Below are 14,603 nucleotides of genomic sequence, written 5' to 3'. Positions count from 1 at the left end.
CTGCCTAAGGGATCTGCTGAATCCCACTACTGCTTCAATAAAGTAAGAAGGCAGCCCTATGTCCTAGGCCACCTGTGTGTAGGGTTGTCACTATAGCTCCCACTGTATCTTCATCTGCTGCTTATTCTCTTGCCACAAGACTTTGAGATAGCAGTAAAATAATAATGAAAAATGTAAAATGGTAAGGGTGATCTCTCTTGACTTGTGTATAAATTGGGGATGCAGAGTTGCATAAAGTCATTGGCCTCACTCTCTCTTTCCGAGTCTTCCAAGTTTAGTGTCAAGTCAAAAGACAAATTTAGTGATGGTTTGGGATACTATGGATGACCTTGGTGTCTGATTTCTAACCAAGCTCTAAGTGTTCCATAGCATCTCCCACCTTGTTCTCAAACTGCCCATTCCACAGGATAAAGTCTTCTTCATATATTTGGAGTTAGATATCCCCCTGAATCACTGACAGGTTTAAGACCTGTCAGTTACCCTCAACCTGGTTTAGTCCATCTACCAAGAAGGTGTTACCAGGGTATGGCCACTGAACATGCTGCAGCTTCTTAGAGTCACAAGTGAGAGTTGGGAGACATGTTGAAACCATAGATGGAAAATTGCCCTGAAAAAAGAGGTTGGAAGAGGTCCTAGTCTTCCCTGAATATTCTATGTCTTCTTACTGGACAGGATATCAGGCAAATAAGAAGGTTATATTGGACTTCAGGGCAACTAGGTGGCACAGTAAATATTTAATGTGGGGCCTAGATTAAGGAAGATTCTTCTTATTGAATTAAAATTTGGCCTATAGCCCTTACTAGCTATGTGATTCTAGGCAAGTCACTTAACTGTGTTTAGCTCAGGTTCTTCATATATAAAATAATCTGGAAAAAGAAATGGCAAACCACTCTAATATCTTTGACAAGAAAAACCTCAGTGGCGTCACAAAGAATAGGTCACAACTAAAGAACAACAATAAATATTGCATTTAATCTACAACCTAGACAAAACTAAATATTGTTGCTGTCTGAAGATTTATCTATGTTCTAACCATTCAGTAAATTGATTTTATTACTGTGTAATGTCAAAAAAACACACTGGATAAATTTCACCTAATCACACTACTGAAGACATTATATCATCAAACAAGTCCTGACAGGTATGTAAAACTAACTGCCACAACAATGAATATAGCATGGCAGGTGGGTTATTAAACACTCATTTTGAAATTTTTGACTTGATATACATATGTTGCAATTGAATTAACCCAGTTATTTATTTTCCTCAAAATATAAATTCATTTGTGATAATCTAATAATGAAATACAAAAATATGTAGCTAACTTTCCCTTATCTCTACCAATGGAAAGGAGTAGTGGCGTGGACAATTCCAAATAGCAAAGACTGCAAAAATAATTCATATATACCTTTAGAATTTATTTTCATGTTGACATTAAAATATAAGTATTTTAAATATTCTCACAACTTACTTTTTAAAATACTGAAGTTATACTTGACTTGAAGACTTGACTCAGAAGAAGTTTGAAATCTTTCCAGCTTCTATCTTTTGGTTCCCATTTCAAATCTTCTCTTCTCTATTCTAACCTTTTTAGATTATCAGACTGAATCTTAGGTATAACTTTCCCTGTTCTCATAATTTACCTGGTTAGTAATAAGTAATTAAGTATTTGGATATTTTAAAAAGATATTTAATTTCTCAGCTAGGTCTGTGGTAGAAAAGAGTTCAATGACAAAACTGGCACTATTAATTACAAATCTTTCTTACAAACTTACCAAACAATAGAAGAATTGAGAGAATAAACAAAGGATCAAAAGTTGAATTATAAAGAATTGAGAACAAAGAATAAATTTAATAATCTGATGTCTATATCTGTGGATTATACTTTATCTCAAGCCAAGCCTAATATTATCAGATTTTCTCTTTTTCCTTTCTGCAGATAAAAACTAAACATTACATAAACAAGGAACTACTTACAAGATCAAAAGTGAAATGAATTGTAATTTGACAGAAAGCATACATTTTCTGAGAATAAATAACAATAGAAAAATACCATTTTAACAAAATTTATAGAACCTAATTAGTGGTCCACTTATTTTATTCAACATTTAATTAAACAAAATTCAGCTACAACAAGACAACTTGAAAAACCTTTTATAAAAGTTACTTATAAAATGATATAGCATATTTGGTTTAAAATTAAAATTAGGTTATTTAAAATTAGCCTATCCTCCTAAGCATTGCAAAGACAAAAGAATATTTGTGATAATGCAAATTAATAGAATTATTACAAAAGTGCTATAAAATACCTGGCATTGCTTCCTGTTAATGGGTGGTAAAATGTCTGATCGTGGGAAAGAACGCTTGCTTGTGCAAGCAAGCCAGGTGGAAAGGTCTTCATAATCTGTCTGCTGAATTTGATGTGCTGCAGATGGCATTTGAAAAGCCCTCACTTTCCTTATTTCAAACTCCATTGGATCTGGATCTCTAAATGGTGAGTTGTATATACCTGGAATCTAAGATAGAAAACATTATTTTGATTTAAATATATGCTTTATCTATACTTTTAACAAATTTTAAAATATATGTTTAAAATTTAAAGCTACTTCATTTACCACTTATAGCTTTTATATATAAATTGTTACACCGTACAACTAGTAATGTGCTGGTAAATGTTTAATTGACTTTCTGAAAGGAAAAAAAAATGTACACAAGACACACTTTTTACCTTATCTCACATTATTGACACTTTTCCATTACTTTTTTTTTTCTGAAATCTTTATCTTCCATCTTGGAGTCAATACTGTGTATTGGCTCCAAGGCAGAAGAGTGGTAAGGGCTAGGCAATGGGGGTTAAGTGACTTGCCCAGGGTCACACAGCTGGGAAGTGTCTGAGGCCAAATTTGAACCTAGGACCTCCCATCTCTAGGCCTGGCTCTCAATCGATTCACTGAGCTACCCAGATGTCCCCTCCATTACTTTTTAAAGTCTATACAATCCAAATAATAAATCAAGACCTAATTTGTAGCATTTCTCAATTTCTGATGTGTAAATGCTAACAGAAAATTTAGCAATAGACCTTCACAAGTCAAGATTCCCTAGCACCAACACAATCCTGTTTGTAATTCTTCTCTTCATTTCTGCCTTCCTTGATTTCATATAAACTTCTTAGAGTAGAAATTGTTTCATATTTTTGCTGATTTCTCCATTCTTGATATGATGTTTTGTATATAGCAGCTACTCAACATATGCATATTTGTTGATTGAGTATGAATATTTACAAATTATTGACTGGAAATGATTCTCAACTGATTATTAATCAGTCCCAATAACATATTGATAATGGCATGATAAAGTCATAATAATCAAATCATATGGTACTAGTCAGGCATAAAGTTTATTATTATGTATAGGTTCTAGGGATGAACATAATGTTGAGCAAATAGTAGTCAATGAACACTTATTAATTAACTGTTCATTACATACAATTATGACTGCTATTTTAAATAATTTGAAAATAGTACTTATCTCTAATCCTCTGCAATCTGGCTTCCAAACTCATCAATAAGTTGAAATTACTTTCTCTAAAGTTACCAATGATTTCTTAATTGCCAAATCTAATGGCCTTTTCTAAATTGTGAAGGGTCAAATTTTGGGGGTAGGAGTTTGAACAAAGTAAGGAGAGCAGTTTCTTAAACATAAAATTGTTTATTATTAGGAAAGTACGGATAAGAAATAGAAAGGAGGAAAGTGAGCATAATCTTATAATAGTTTATTATTCTACCTAAGATCCCTATCCCAACTAAAATTTTCTAAAAAACCCTAAATCTATCTGCCTTCAAGGGCAGTGTCTTCTGCCAGGGTTAGGCCTAGGCCTAGACTTCTCTACACTGACTATCTAATAATTTATTCACTATCTAACTAATCTATCTACCCAAGGTAATCAATAATCAATAAGGCTGATAAGGACTTAAATCTGTTTTTCTGTCTCTAACTGTCAGAAAACTCACAGTCCTAGAGAGAAAGAGCCACACACTCCTCTCCCCAGGAGACTTGGAGACAAAAAAAAAAAAAGCCCCTTTCCAACCACCTGAAACTTACTAACCAACTTCTAAAGCTACACCCTTCTTACTGTCAGGAACTGACAGCCTGCACAGTAGTGGGCTCTTACTCAGAAATCTTTTTGCTCCCTTGCCTCTTAAAAAAAGAAGCAGAAAAACTAAGAAAAACTCTTTAAACACAATATTCAAATTTTTATCTCTATGCAACTTTTGACACCACTGATCTTCTCCTGTATATTCTCTTTTACTTAGAATTTCATACTTTCCTGATATCCCCCAAACAGAGTTTTGCTGGTAAATGTAACAATTGGATCTCTAAAAAAAACTATATCCATTATACATTTTTATCTTTAATTTACATTATTGACACTTTTAAAAATCTAGACAATCAACAAAAAAATCAAGTGTTAATTTTTAGTGTTTGTTGATTTTTGATGTATAAATGCTTAAACTGAAAATTAAACAATAGGATTTCCAAGCCACTTTGAGCTAGCTCCAATACACTTCTGTCCCAGATTTCTGTGCTTGTCTTTCTCCCTTAACCTTCTATATTCATATTTGATTACCTCTTTAGTCCCAAAGAATTCAATTATCATTTCTGGCTCATATGACCAACCGTCTATTAGGCATTTCAAACTGGATCTCCAAAGGCATCTCTAACTAAAAAAAATGTTCAAAGCAGAATGCATTATCTTCCTTCCTCAAAATACCCTTCTCTTCCCAACATTGCTATTTCTATTGAGAGCTCCATCATTTTTCCAGGAATGAAACCTCAACTTTTCACTTGCATGGACCCCATGTATTTAGTCTGTTGCCAAGTAATTGATTTTTTCTATCTTCATTATGTTTGTTTCACTTTGATTTGTTTTGTTTTTTAAGATTTTCCCAATCCTAGTCCTAACTGGTCTGGGAGCTTTGTCTATTCATCTCAAGATTCTCCCCATCCCAGTCTATCTTCTATTCAATTGCCAAAAATATTTTCCTGATGCTCAGATCTGACCACATCAGAATTGTACTCATAAAATTCTAGAGGTTCTCTATGAGCTCCAAGATCAAATATCAAATCCTCTGATTGACTTTTGAAGTCCTTCACAAACTTCCAACTCATTTGAGCAACAAAATAGTGATCCAGATATTTTCTCTAATCCTCATAACATTTCAAAGCACTTAAAAAAGAGGTTGTGTATCAAAGATAAAGCAACTGGCTGCTTCCATGGTCTAGAACACCTGAAATCCAAAAGAAGGTAAAGAAAACACCAAAACCAAGGGGCTTACTTTCATTGACTTTGAACTCACTTAGCATCATTCCCCATCTCCCATGCTACCAGCAGAGGGGTTGCACTAGTAGACCCAAAGTCAGAACATAGGCTAAGATCAAAATCTTTCTTTGCATCCCACTCTTCATAATATTCCCCACAACTCCAGACTATAAAAGTTTGCTAGGGCCTGGACAGCCAGCTAGACCACAGATACTGAGGAGCAAAAGATTTCTAGGGGTTATAACCCAGTAGCACCACCACTGAAGAGCTTTGAACTGCCAATGCCAATAAACTCTGAACTCCTAGTTCTTGTTTACAGAACTAAGGAATAAAGTAGTAGGCCAGGTCATCAGGATATCCCTGCATGTGGTGAGCTATGCAGTATTCCACCAAGTGTGAGGGAAAGAGCATAACAAACCTGAGTCATTTCTGAGCACCGAAAAGTCAGTTGGGGCAGAAATCTTGAAGTAGCCCCAAAAAGACCAAAGATGGAAAAATTACCCCTGTCCACATTTTTAGGGGACAGACCTGGTTTTTCTTTCCCTCCAGAAGGACATGATGTTTGGAGCAGATAACAAAATGCTTTCTGCTCAGTATGGGTGGCAAGAGACAAAAGAGGAATTTTAGGAATATCAAAGGGCCAGTGAACTAACATTTGACTAAGTGAAGATAAACATTCCTTGGTTAACAGCCCCATTGTAAATCTAAGAATTGTCCCCCTCCCCCATCTTGGACCCCACATTCCTGTGTTAAGGTTTGTTTCTTAGATAAGAACTCTGCAATGTATATAATCTGATCTTTAATGTCAAACCAATGCAGTTTTCTACTAGGGAATTCTGCCCCAGCTGGTAGTTTCTTTATTTCTCTCTTTTATTAATAAATTATGGTTCCAATAATCAATATTCTAGGTGTTTGAACTCATTTGTGAAGTGTCCCCCTTCAATCTGAGATCATGGGTCATTTTATTTGCCCATTGTAGGAGGAGTTTTAGAATTTGCAATTCAACCCCAAAGGAAATCACAGTCAGAAGAGAGTCAGGAAGTGAGTGATAGGGAAAATAAAAGGAAAGGAGACTGAAAATAGTAAAGATTTCAGGAAGAAGAAATTTCAAAGACCTTAAATATAAATAGATAAACTAATGGGAAAAAAGTAACCAGGAAAGAAGACCTCTAGATCTAGCAAATGATTTCAGGTGCTCATAAAGAAAACTGCCCAGAATTTCTAAAAATAGAAAATAAAATTCCAAAAGAAAGAATTCACATATCTCATTTAAAAATTCAAGTACAAACTCCAAGACAGATAATGGTTAAATTTAACAATTCAATTCAGGAATATGTTCTGCAGGCCATTAAAAGAAAATTGTTAAATACAAAGGAAAGGATATTGGAATAATGCAATATTATCCTTTGTCTACTTGGAAAAGGAAGAGGGAATAGAATAATATGTTTCAAGGATCAGTGGAGCTCAGGATGCAGCCCAATATGATCTATACAGAAAATCTGAATTTAATCATAGAGGAAAGAAGATAAATATTAAATATAACTGAAAAGTTTAAAAACATTTTAGAAAGAAAATCACAACTGCAGAAATAGTTTGCTTCTCAAATATCCCAAACAACAAAAGTACAGGAAAAGTCAATCATTGCAGACAGCAATGACAGCAGTGACAACAGAAAGACCAGTAAGAGACTTCTTACTAAAGGAGCACAAAGAAACAGGTGAATGTAAAAATCTGGCAAAGGTGTCAATGAAAAAGTATACAAACAGAATTAGGGCTAGAACCTGGTGATACTCTACAGGTGAATGTCTCTTTTGTAGGACTACATTACTTGAAAGACTACATGAGAGGGGGAGGAAAAGGAGAATAGAGTAATAAATGATATGCCAGGGTCAAATCAAAAGCTAGAAATGAGGGTAAGGTGACCTCTGTGGTCTCAGAAAGAGTAGAGAGTAGATAAGGAGGGTGGGGGGAAATACTAAAAATAGGAGGAAAGACCTTATTTTGGAGTTGGAGGAAGGTTTTACTAATGAATACTTGTTTGGATAAAAGAAAATAAGAACCTTACACTGGATGAAGCCTGGAGTAAGATTTAGTGCCTGAAAAATCTACTTGTGTTAGAAATATGGGAATTGTAACCCTTGGGATTAATTAGCACCTGGAGGACTGGGAGATCATGAACACAAGGAGATTTCCAGACAAATGTAGATAGGGAAAGGTAATCAAGAAAGGCCATAGACAAGTTGGGTTGTGGAGAAGGGCCCTCACCAATGGGGAAGTGTTCTCTCTGTCACCTGCAATAATTGGCATTGTTCTAAGATTAATGAAAAAGGAGAATTCATGGGGTAAGCCCTGCAGGGCAATTGAAGAAATTAACTAGTGGGCAGAGTCTAGAAAGAATACCTGGCAAGCTTTGATTTTATAAAGAATAAAGAAGAGAGAGAAAACAGATGATTATAGAAGTAATAAATCAGAGAATGAGAGTCTAGAGTAAATAGAAAGAGAATATGGATAATAAAGAGAGTGAAAATTACTTTTTGGAAATGGGTGAAAAAAGAAGTAAAAGAAGGAAAGAGAATAAAGGAAAGTACAAATGACTTCACTTACTGAGAAGGAAAAAAAGAGGGATAAAATCAGGAGAATAAAAAATAGTTTAAAGGGAAAAAAAGAGTAACAGGTGAGAAAGTGAGTTCAGAAGGAGGGGAAGAGTCGCTGGAAACAGAGCTTTACTTTTATAAAAGTAAAATAATTGAAGTAATATAATACTGAACCTACAGCAGAAGAGGAGGGAAATTATAACAAAAAAAAACTTTAGAGACAGAAGAATATGCAAATTCATAGTTGTAAATGTGAATAGACAGAATAATCCAATAAAACAAAAAAAAATGACAGATTAGGTAAGAGAACAAAACCCTACAATTTGCTGCTTACAAGAAACACAAAAAACACAAGAAACTAAAACATGTGCAAAATAAAACTGAAAGAATGTAGAAAACTTTTTAATATGCGTCAAGTGAGTCCCAAAACTCGAGTTGCTATCTTGCTCTCAGACAAAACAAAAACATAAAAAAAAAGGTCAAGGAAAGAAATTATATTTTGCTGAAAAGAAACACAGACCCCAAACCAATATCAATAATAAATTATATACTCCAAATACCACACCATACAAATTCATAAAGAAAACACTATCTGAGATTTAAGAAAGCAATGACACAAGAGTAACAGGAGATTTCAATATTCTTCCATCAGTTTTGGATAAGTCTAACAGAAATATAAATAAAAAGTAAAGCACATACATAATTGAAAAAATTTCTAGAAACTAGAGTAAAAATTTTATGGCATCTTCACAATTGAACAGCTATAGAGTATATGTAGCACCCCATGGAACTTTTATGAAAAATGACATGTACTAGAACAAGGAAATGTAACATATGTGCAAAGGTTGAAAGAAACAATGCACCCTTTATCGACCATGGTATAAGAAGAGAAATAGGTTCAGGAACTACAAATGAAAGTTACCAAAATGAAGACTTAACAATGAAATATTAAATAACAAGTGGGCCAAAATGCAAATCATAAATAACTTGATTACTATGTAATAGAAAATGATGAAATAACAGGCCAAAATTTCTGGGATGCAGCTAAAGTAGTCCTCAAGGGGAAAATCATATACTTATAATGACACTTCAACAATACAGACAGAGAAGATTAATACAACATGCATTTAAAAATTAGAAAATCAACAAATGAACATACCTAAAGTAAGCCAAAAAGGAGGATATTTTCAAATTAGAGAGGAAATAGAAAAATCAGAAACAAAAATACATAAAAATGATAAAATAAAAGCTTATTTTTAAATGACTAATTAAATTGATAAATCGATAGATTATATGATTTAAAAAAGAACAGGAAAATCAGAGCAATAAAATAGCAAATGAAAAAGATGAAATCAAAGAAAAACAGAAGAGAAAGAATAATCACAATATATTATGCACTGTAAAAATCAAACCAAAAACATTAAAGAAATAAAGAAATACTTTCAAAAATTTAAGATTTCCCAAACTATCAGTACACCATATAGAGGTCTTAAATAACCCATTCTCAGAAAAAGAAATAAATCTACCTGTAAAGGAACTTCCAAAGGTAATTAAATTAAAAATCAAGTAATCAGTAATCTATTTTATTCTTTAAAATTGCCCCTGCCTCATTTGGCTAAGAACACATCTCTTGCTCATAATTATAAGATATATACAATCTATTTCTTTTCAAATTTTTAATAGTATGACCTTTAAAATTAAGGTCATATATTCATTTAAAATAAATTATGGATTGTGGTGTAAAGTATTAGTCTGTCTCGTTTTTGCCAGATTTCTTTCTAGTTTCCCAGCAATTTGTATCAAACAGAAGGTTTTTTCCCTAAGAAATGTAATGCTTTCCATTTTGTTAAAGACAAGACTGTTGAAATTCTTCACCCTTCTCTAGTCTTGTCCACTGATCTGTCTCTCTGTTATTTAACCTTTTCCAGATAGTTTTAATGACTACTGTTTTAAAATATAGATTGGAATTTGGAAGGGCTATTTGCTCTTCTTTCAACCTTAATACTTTTAATTATTTCCTTTGATATTCTAGATCTTTTGGTTTTCTAAATGAATTTCATTATGATTTCATTGAGTTCTGTAAAGTATCTCCTTGGAAATTTGATTGGTACAACATTAAAAGTATAAATTATTAAGTATCACCTTATGTCATATACACATGTATATTCTCCGTGTATATAACATATATTATGTGTGAATATATATAATTGATAGCATATAGATAAATGGTCAAAATATATGAACATACACAAAAGAAGAACTGCAAACTTGTCACAAGAACATTAAAAATGCTCCAAATCAATAATAATAATACGAGAAATACAAATCAAAACAACTGTGAGATTTTATATAACATTTTCCAAATTGGCAAAAATGACCCTAAAATGGAAAAAGTCAATGTTGGAAGAGTTGCACTAAGATAGGCACACTATCCCAAAGAGATCAGAGAAAAGGCAAAGGATCTATCTTAAAAAATGTTTATAGCTGCTTTTTGTTGTGTCAAAGAACTGGAAACTGAGATGTCTATCAGTTAGGAAATGGCTATTCAAGTTATATGATTATGATGGAATACTATTGTGCTATAAGAAGTGATGAGCAGAATGGTTTCAGAAAAACCTGGAAAGCCTTACATAAACTAAGGAAACGTTGAATGAACAGAACCAGGAGAACATTGTACACAGAAACAGCAATATTGAAATAATGCTCAATGTGACTTAGCTACTCTGATCAAGACAATGATCCAAGATAATTCCGATGAACTCATGATGAAAAAATGCTATTCACCTCCAGAGAGAAAAATGATGCAATCTTAGTGTAGTAAAAAGCATATTCTTCCACTTTACTTTTCTTGTTTTCCTCCTCGGAGCATAGATAATGAATAAATGTTTTACATGACTTCATATGCATAATGGGAATTGTATTTCTTGCCTTCTCAATATGTGAAGGAAGTGTTGAAGGAGGACAATTTAGTACTTAAAGTAAAAATTAAAAAGTAAATTATGTATATTATGAAGAGAGAATATAGGGAAGCATAAAAAGATCTATATCAACTGATACAGAGTGAAGTAGAGCCAAGAAAACAATATATACAGTAAATACAGCTATGCATCTGGAAAGAATAATGACATGTCAAAAAATCAAAATACAACATAATTATAAAGATCAAATGAGACTTGGCTGAAAAAACGTGACTAAGACATTCCAACCCATGCCTTCATAGAAGTAGGAGGTCCAATGATGTTATATGTTGCAGATGTTTTTGGACTTTTTCAATGTATTGATTGATTTACTGACTTTTTCCTCTTTAAAAGCTTCTCTTCATCATATGGGATATCCTCTCGGGGAGAAAAAGGGAGAGGGATGCATGGGATATATGATTATATAAGAAATAGAGAATATTATCAAAATTTTATTAAGATAAATAATTTTTTTTGCAATTTTGCTTTCTACATTTCTAGGCTTTTTATGCTTTATTTTTTTATTTATTTTTACTGCCCTTTAGCAATACTTGGCTTTTTGGTGTCCCTGGCACATAGAGTTGCATCTCCAGACTACATGATTTTCAAATGCCTCTCCTTCAGGCCTGAAATGCTCTTCTCCTTCTTACCCCTGTTTCTTGCCTTTCCTGTCTTCTTTCAACACTCAGCTCAATCCATATCTTGCTGTAGTCTTTTCCTGATCATCACCATTACATGACTGAGTCCCAGTGCTTTTCCTCTGAGTTTTATCTCCATTTATACTGTATATATCTCGTACTTCTCCTAAATCTTCTTTTCATCTCCATTAGCAGGGAGTGCTTTTTCTCTTTTTTAAATATCCCCAGTGCTTTGAAGAGTGACTGGAACATAAAATGTGTGTATTAAAATCAATGCTAGTTGACTACACGAAGTACAAATGACATTAGTTAAGTGTTTATGTCCAATTTCTGAAGATGCATTTTATCTTTTAGGATATCTGGACTATAAAATTCTACAGGCACACAGGTATATCTGACAAATGCACAATAGAAAGAGTACAAGAGTATGATAAGGAATTTTCACTTCTGGGAGCTAAGATGGCAGAGTGAGTAATGTTCTGGATTTGCCAATCCTTCTCCAGATGACCACAAAAGCTCCCCCAAAATATGTCAAAATGAATCCTGAAGCAGCAGAACCAACAGAAGAAAGAGTGAAGAAGTGCTCTGGCACAGAACAGTGTGGAGGGGCAACAAAGAAACCTGGAGCATGAGCAGAAAAAACAGGTATATTGGGCCATGGTTCATTCTAGTGTGAAACAGCCCAAATGAGTTCAGTTCAGCCTCAGCATGGCAAGAGTGGAAACCAGTGAGATATATAGTGCAGGCAACAGGATTTGGAACAATTTTCTATTCTTTAAAATGGAGTAGGACTAACTGACCTCTATCTAAAATCTCGTCCAGCTCTACCTTTCAATGATACTTTGAAGTATGTACCTAAAAAATGTTAGAAAATGTCCATTGACAGCCTGGCATGCCTTTTATTTTCTATGTAACAATCTAGACTATCACTAAAAGTTATCTCTTCAATCTGCTTCCAGAAATTGTTATAGAATGTCTTTTTTATGCCACCAGTACACCCATGAACACTTAATTGTTTTTGTCATCTTAAGCTCAGGAGAAAAGAAGTATTAAGAATTTCCTAATTAAAGTGAATGCATTGTAAAAATCATGTAAACCTTTAAATTGGAGGGTTCAAAATGGTCATGGGCATTAACTTTTCATGAATACTGAGAGAAACAAAACCTTCAGAAATTTCCATTTGTTCATTAGAACTGAATTCTAAATTAGATTTCTACTTTGAAAAAGAAACAAATATTTTCTGTAAAATATTTAAGATTCATTTCACAATGTTCATTACTCTCAAAATAATCTTTTTTTCAAATCACTTTCTTAATAATTTCAATTGACTTCCAAACATTTTATCATCTCCTAGGGTGATATTACCATAGGGACAAAGCAATCATCTCCAACCTCTACTTGTTTTCCCATATGCGAGTGAATTAAATGTCCTAAACAAGTAATGAAATTTACATCTTTAAAATGTAATCATTCTAAGGAGTTAATTTTGCCAAAATATACTATCCAAAAATATTAAAAATCAGGAATAGCATCAGTTTATATTTTTCAACTTCTTCACATTTAATTCTAAGTATATATTAATTATTTTTAGATGTCATTGGGAATAAAATGACTCAAAACTAATAGTAAAAATAAAAAAAATAGGGAGATAAAGGATGAATCCATCTCACTAGGGATAGCTTGTAAAATGGGGATAATAATAATTATATTATTACCTCACAGATTATTGTGAGTAGTGTATATTTTAAACCTTAACAGTGATAAAGAAATGCAAGCAATTTGCTGAATGCTGTTAGTTGATTTTGTACACTAGCTACAAACTATACTAATCATAGATTACATTATTGGTCTACCTACAATTTAAGCTGATTAGGACTTACCTTTAAAAAATATCTACCTTCCTGAATACATTTAATAATGAATAGCAATGAGCAATTCTAATGTTCAGTCTTAGCCTTGGAGAAGTGATAAGGAAATGTGCTTTCCTTCTTTCATCAGAGAGGAGAACTGTGGCTGTGGAATGTCGCACATGACACATACTGATGATTTGCTAGTTGTTTTTGCTTAAATTCTTTTTCTTAGTTATAATGGAAAGTTTCTGAGGAGGTAAAAGGAGGTGAGGAGGGTGGAAATCCAGAAATATTCATGATATACAAGGATATTTTAGATAAATTAAAAGATTTTTATTATCTATGATATTATGATTAGACATTTCAGATAAACCATTTTTATATTTACATGTACACACAACTGCTATACAAGAAATGCATATAGACCTGTGACCTCAATGGATTTTTCTTACTGTTTTTAGTTTGGATATGGTCTCTAGTTCTAAAATCTGTTAGAATGGGAAATTTGAGTGTGTGTGAGAGAGAAAGCAAATATAGAACATATGATTTTATTGAACTTTTACTGTATCAAAAATGTCCAGAGTTTTTTGAATAATTTATTTTATCAATTACCAAATTAGGTAAAAAAAAGTCTAGTCATCAAACCCTTTAGGCATAGCTCCCATTGTTATCTTTTTGTAATCATAGATCCTCCATTTTACTAACAAGTCTACAGACCTTTTAATAGTAAAAAATAAGTTCAAATTAATAATTGACTCAGTTTCCACATTCCATAATGTGCTCCACATTTTATAAATAGTAGCCTCTTGTTGTTTTGAAATATTACTATGGGTCACACAGGTGGTAGCTTTAAACCTTTGGGAATCTGACAGATTTTTCAGTTTTCACATTTTTCACAACTTAGAAGGGTTATTGCCGTGGTGGCTTTCTGGGGACTTCATTTTTAGCAATAATTTTCTAGAATGACCAGCACTTTGGGGAAATCTGTGCTAACTGTAAAAAAAAAAAACACCTACAACTAAGTTATTTGCAGTACTGTCATGCTAACTTCGAACTCAATAAGACCAAAGAAATCTCAGGAGAGACTCCTGCTAATAGCTTCTTACTGACCTTCTTGCATCAGACCCTGCTGCTGACTGCTGCTCCAGTGGTGAATATGGCAAATGAGGTGTGAAAATACTGACTTTTTTAAAGATTATGATTCTGACATCCAAAGGAGGAGGGAAACAGAAATGAATTATACT

At 33.1% G+C, this 14,603-nt stretch overlaps 1 protein-coding gene across 4 annotated transcripts in view; it reads right to left on the bottom strand.

The window, feature by feature from the left end:
* The window catches only part of SPATA17 (spermatogenesis associated 17), a 446,142-nt gene that overhangs the window by 143,316 nt on the left and 288,223 nt on the right, over positions 1 to 14,603 (bottom strand). For all 4 annotated transcript variants that reach the window (XM_007481412.3, XM_056815953.1, XM_056815952.1 and 1 more), the window contains exon 7: positions 2,310 to 2,516. In XM_007481412.3, the coding sequence (XP_007481474.1) occupies positions 2,310 to 2,516 (207 nt within the window). The remainder of the gene's footprint in view (positions 1 to 2,309; positions 2,517 to 14,603) is intronic.

The sequence above is a fragment of the Monodelphis domestica genome, chromosome 2 (genome assembly GCF_027887165.1).
Source record: "Monodelphis domestica isolate mMonDom1 chromosome 2, mMonDom1.pri, whole genome shotgun sequence".
NCBI classification, from domain to species: domain Eukaryota; kingdom Metazoa; phylum Chordata; class Mammalia; order Didelphimorphia; family Didelphidae; genus Monodelphis; species Monodelphis domestica.
This window is presented reverse-complemented; position numbering and strand designations above follow the sequence as displayed.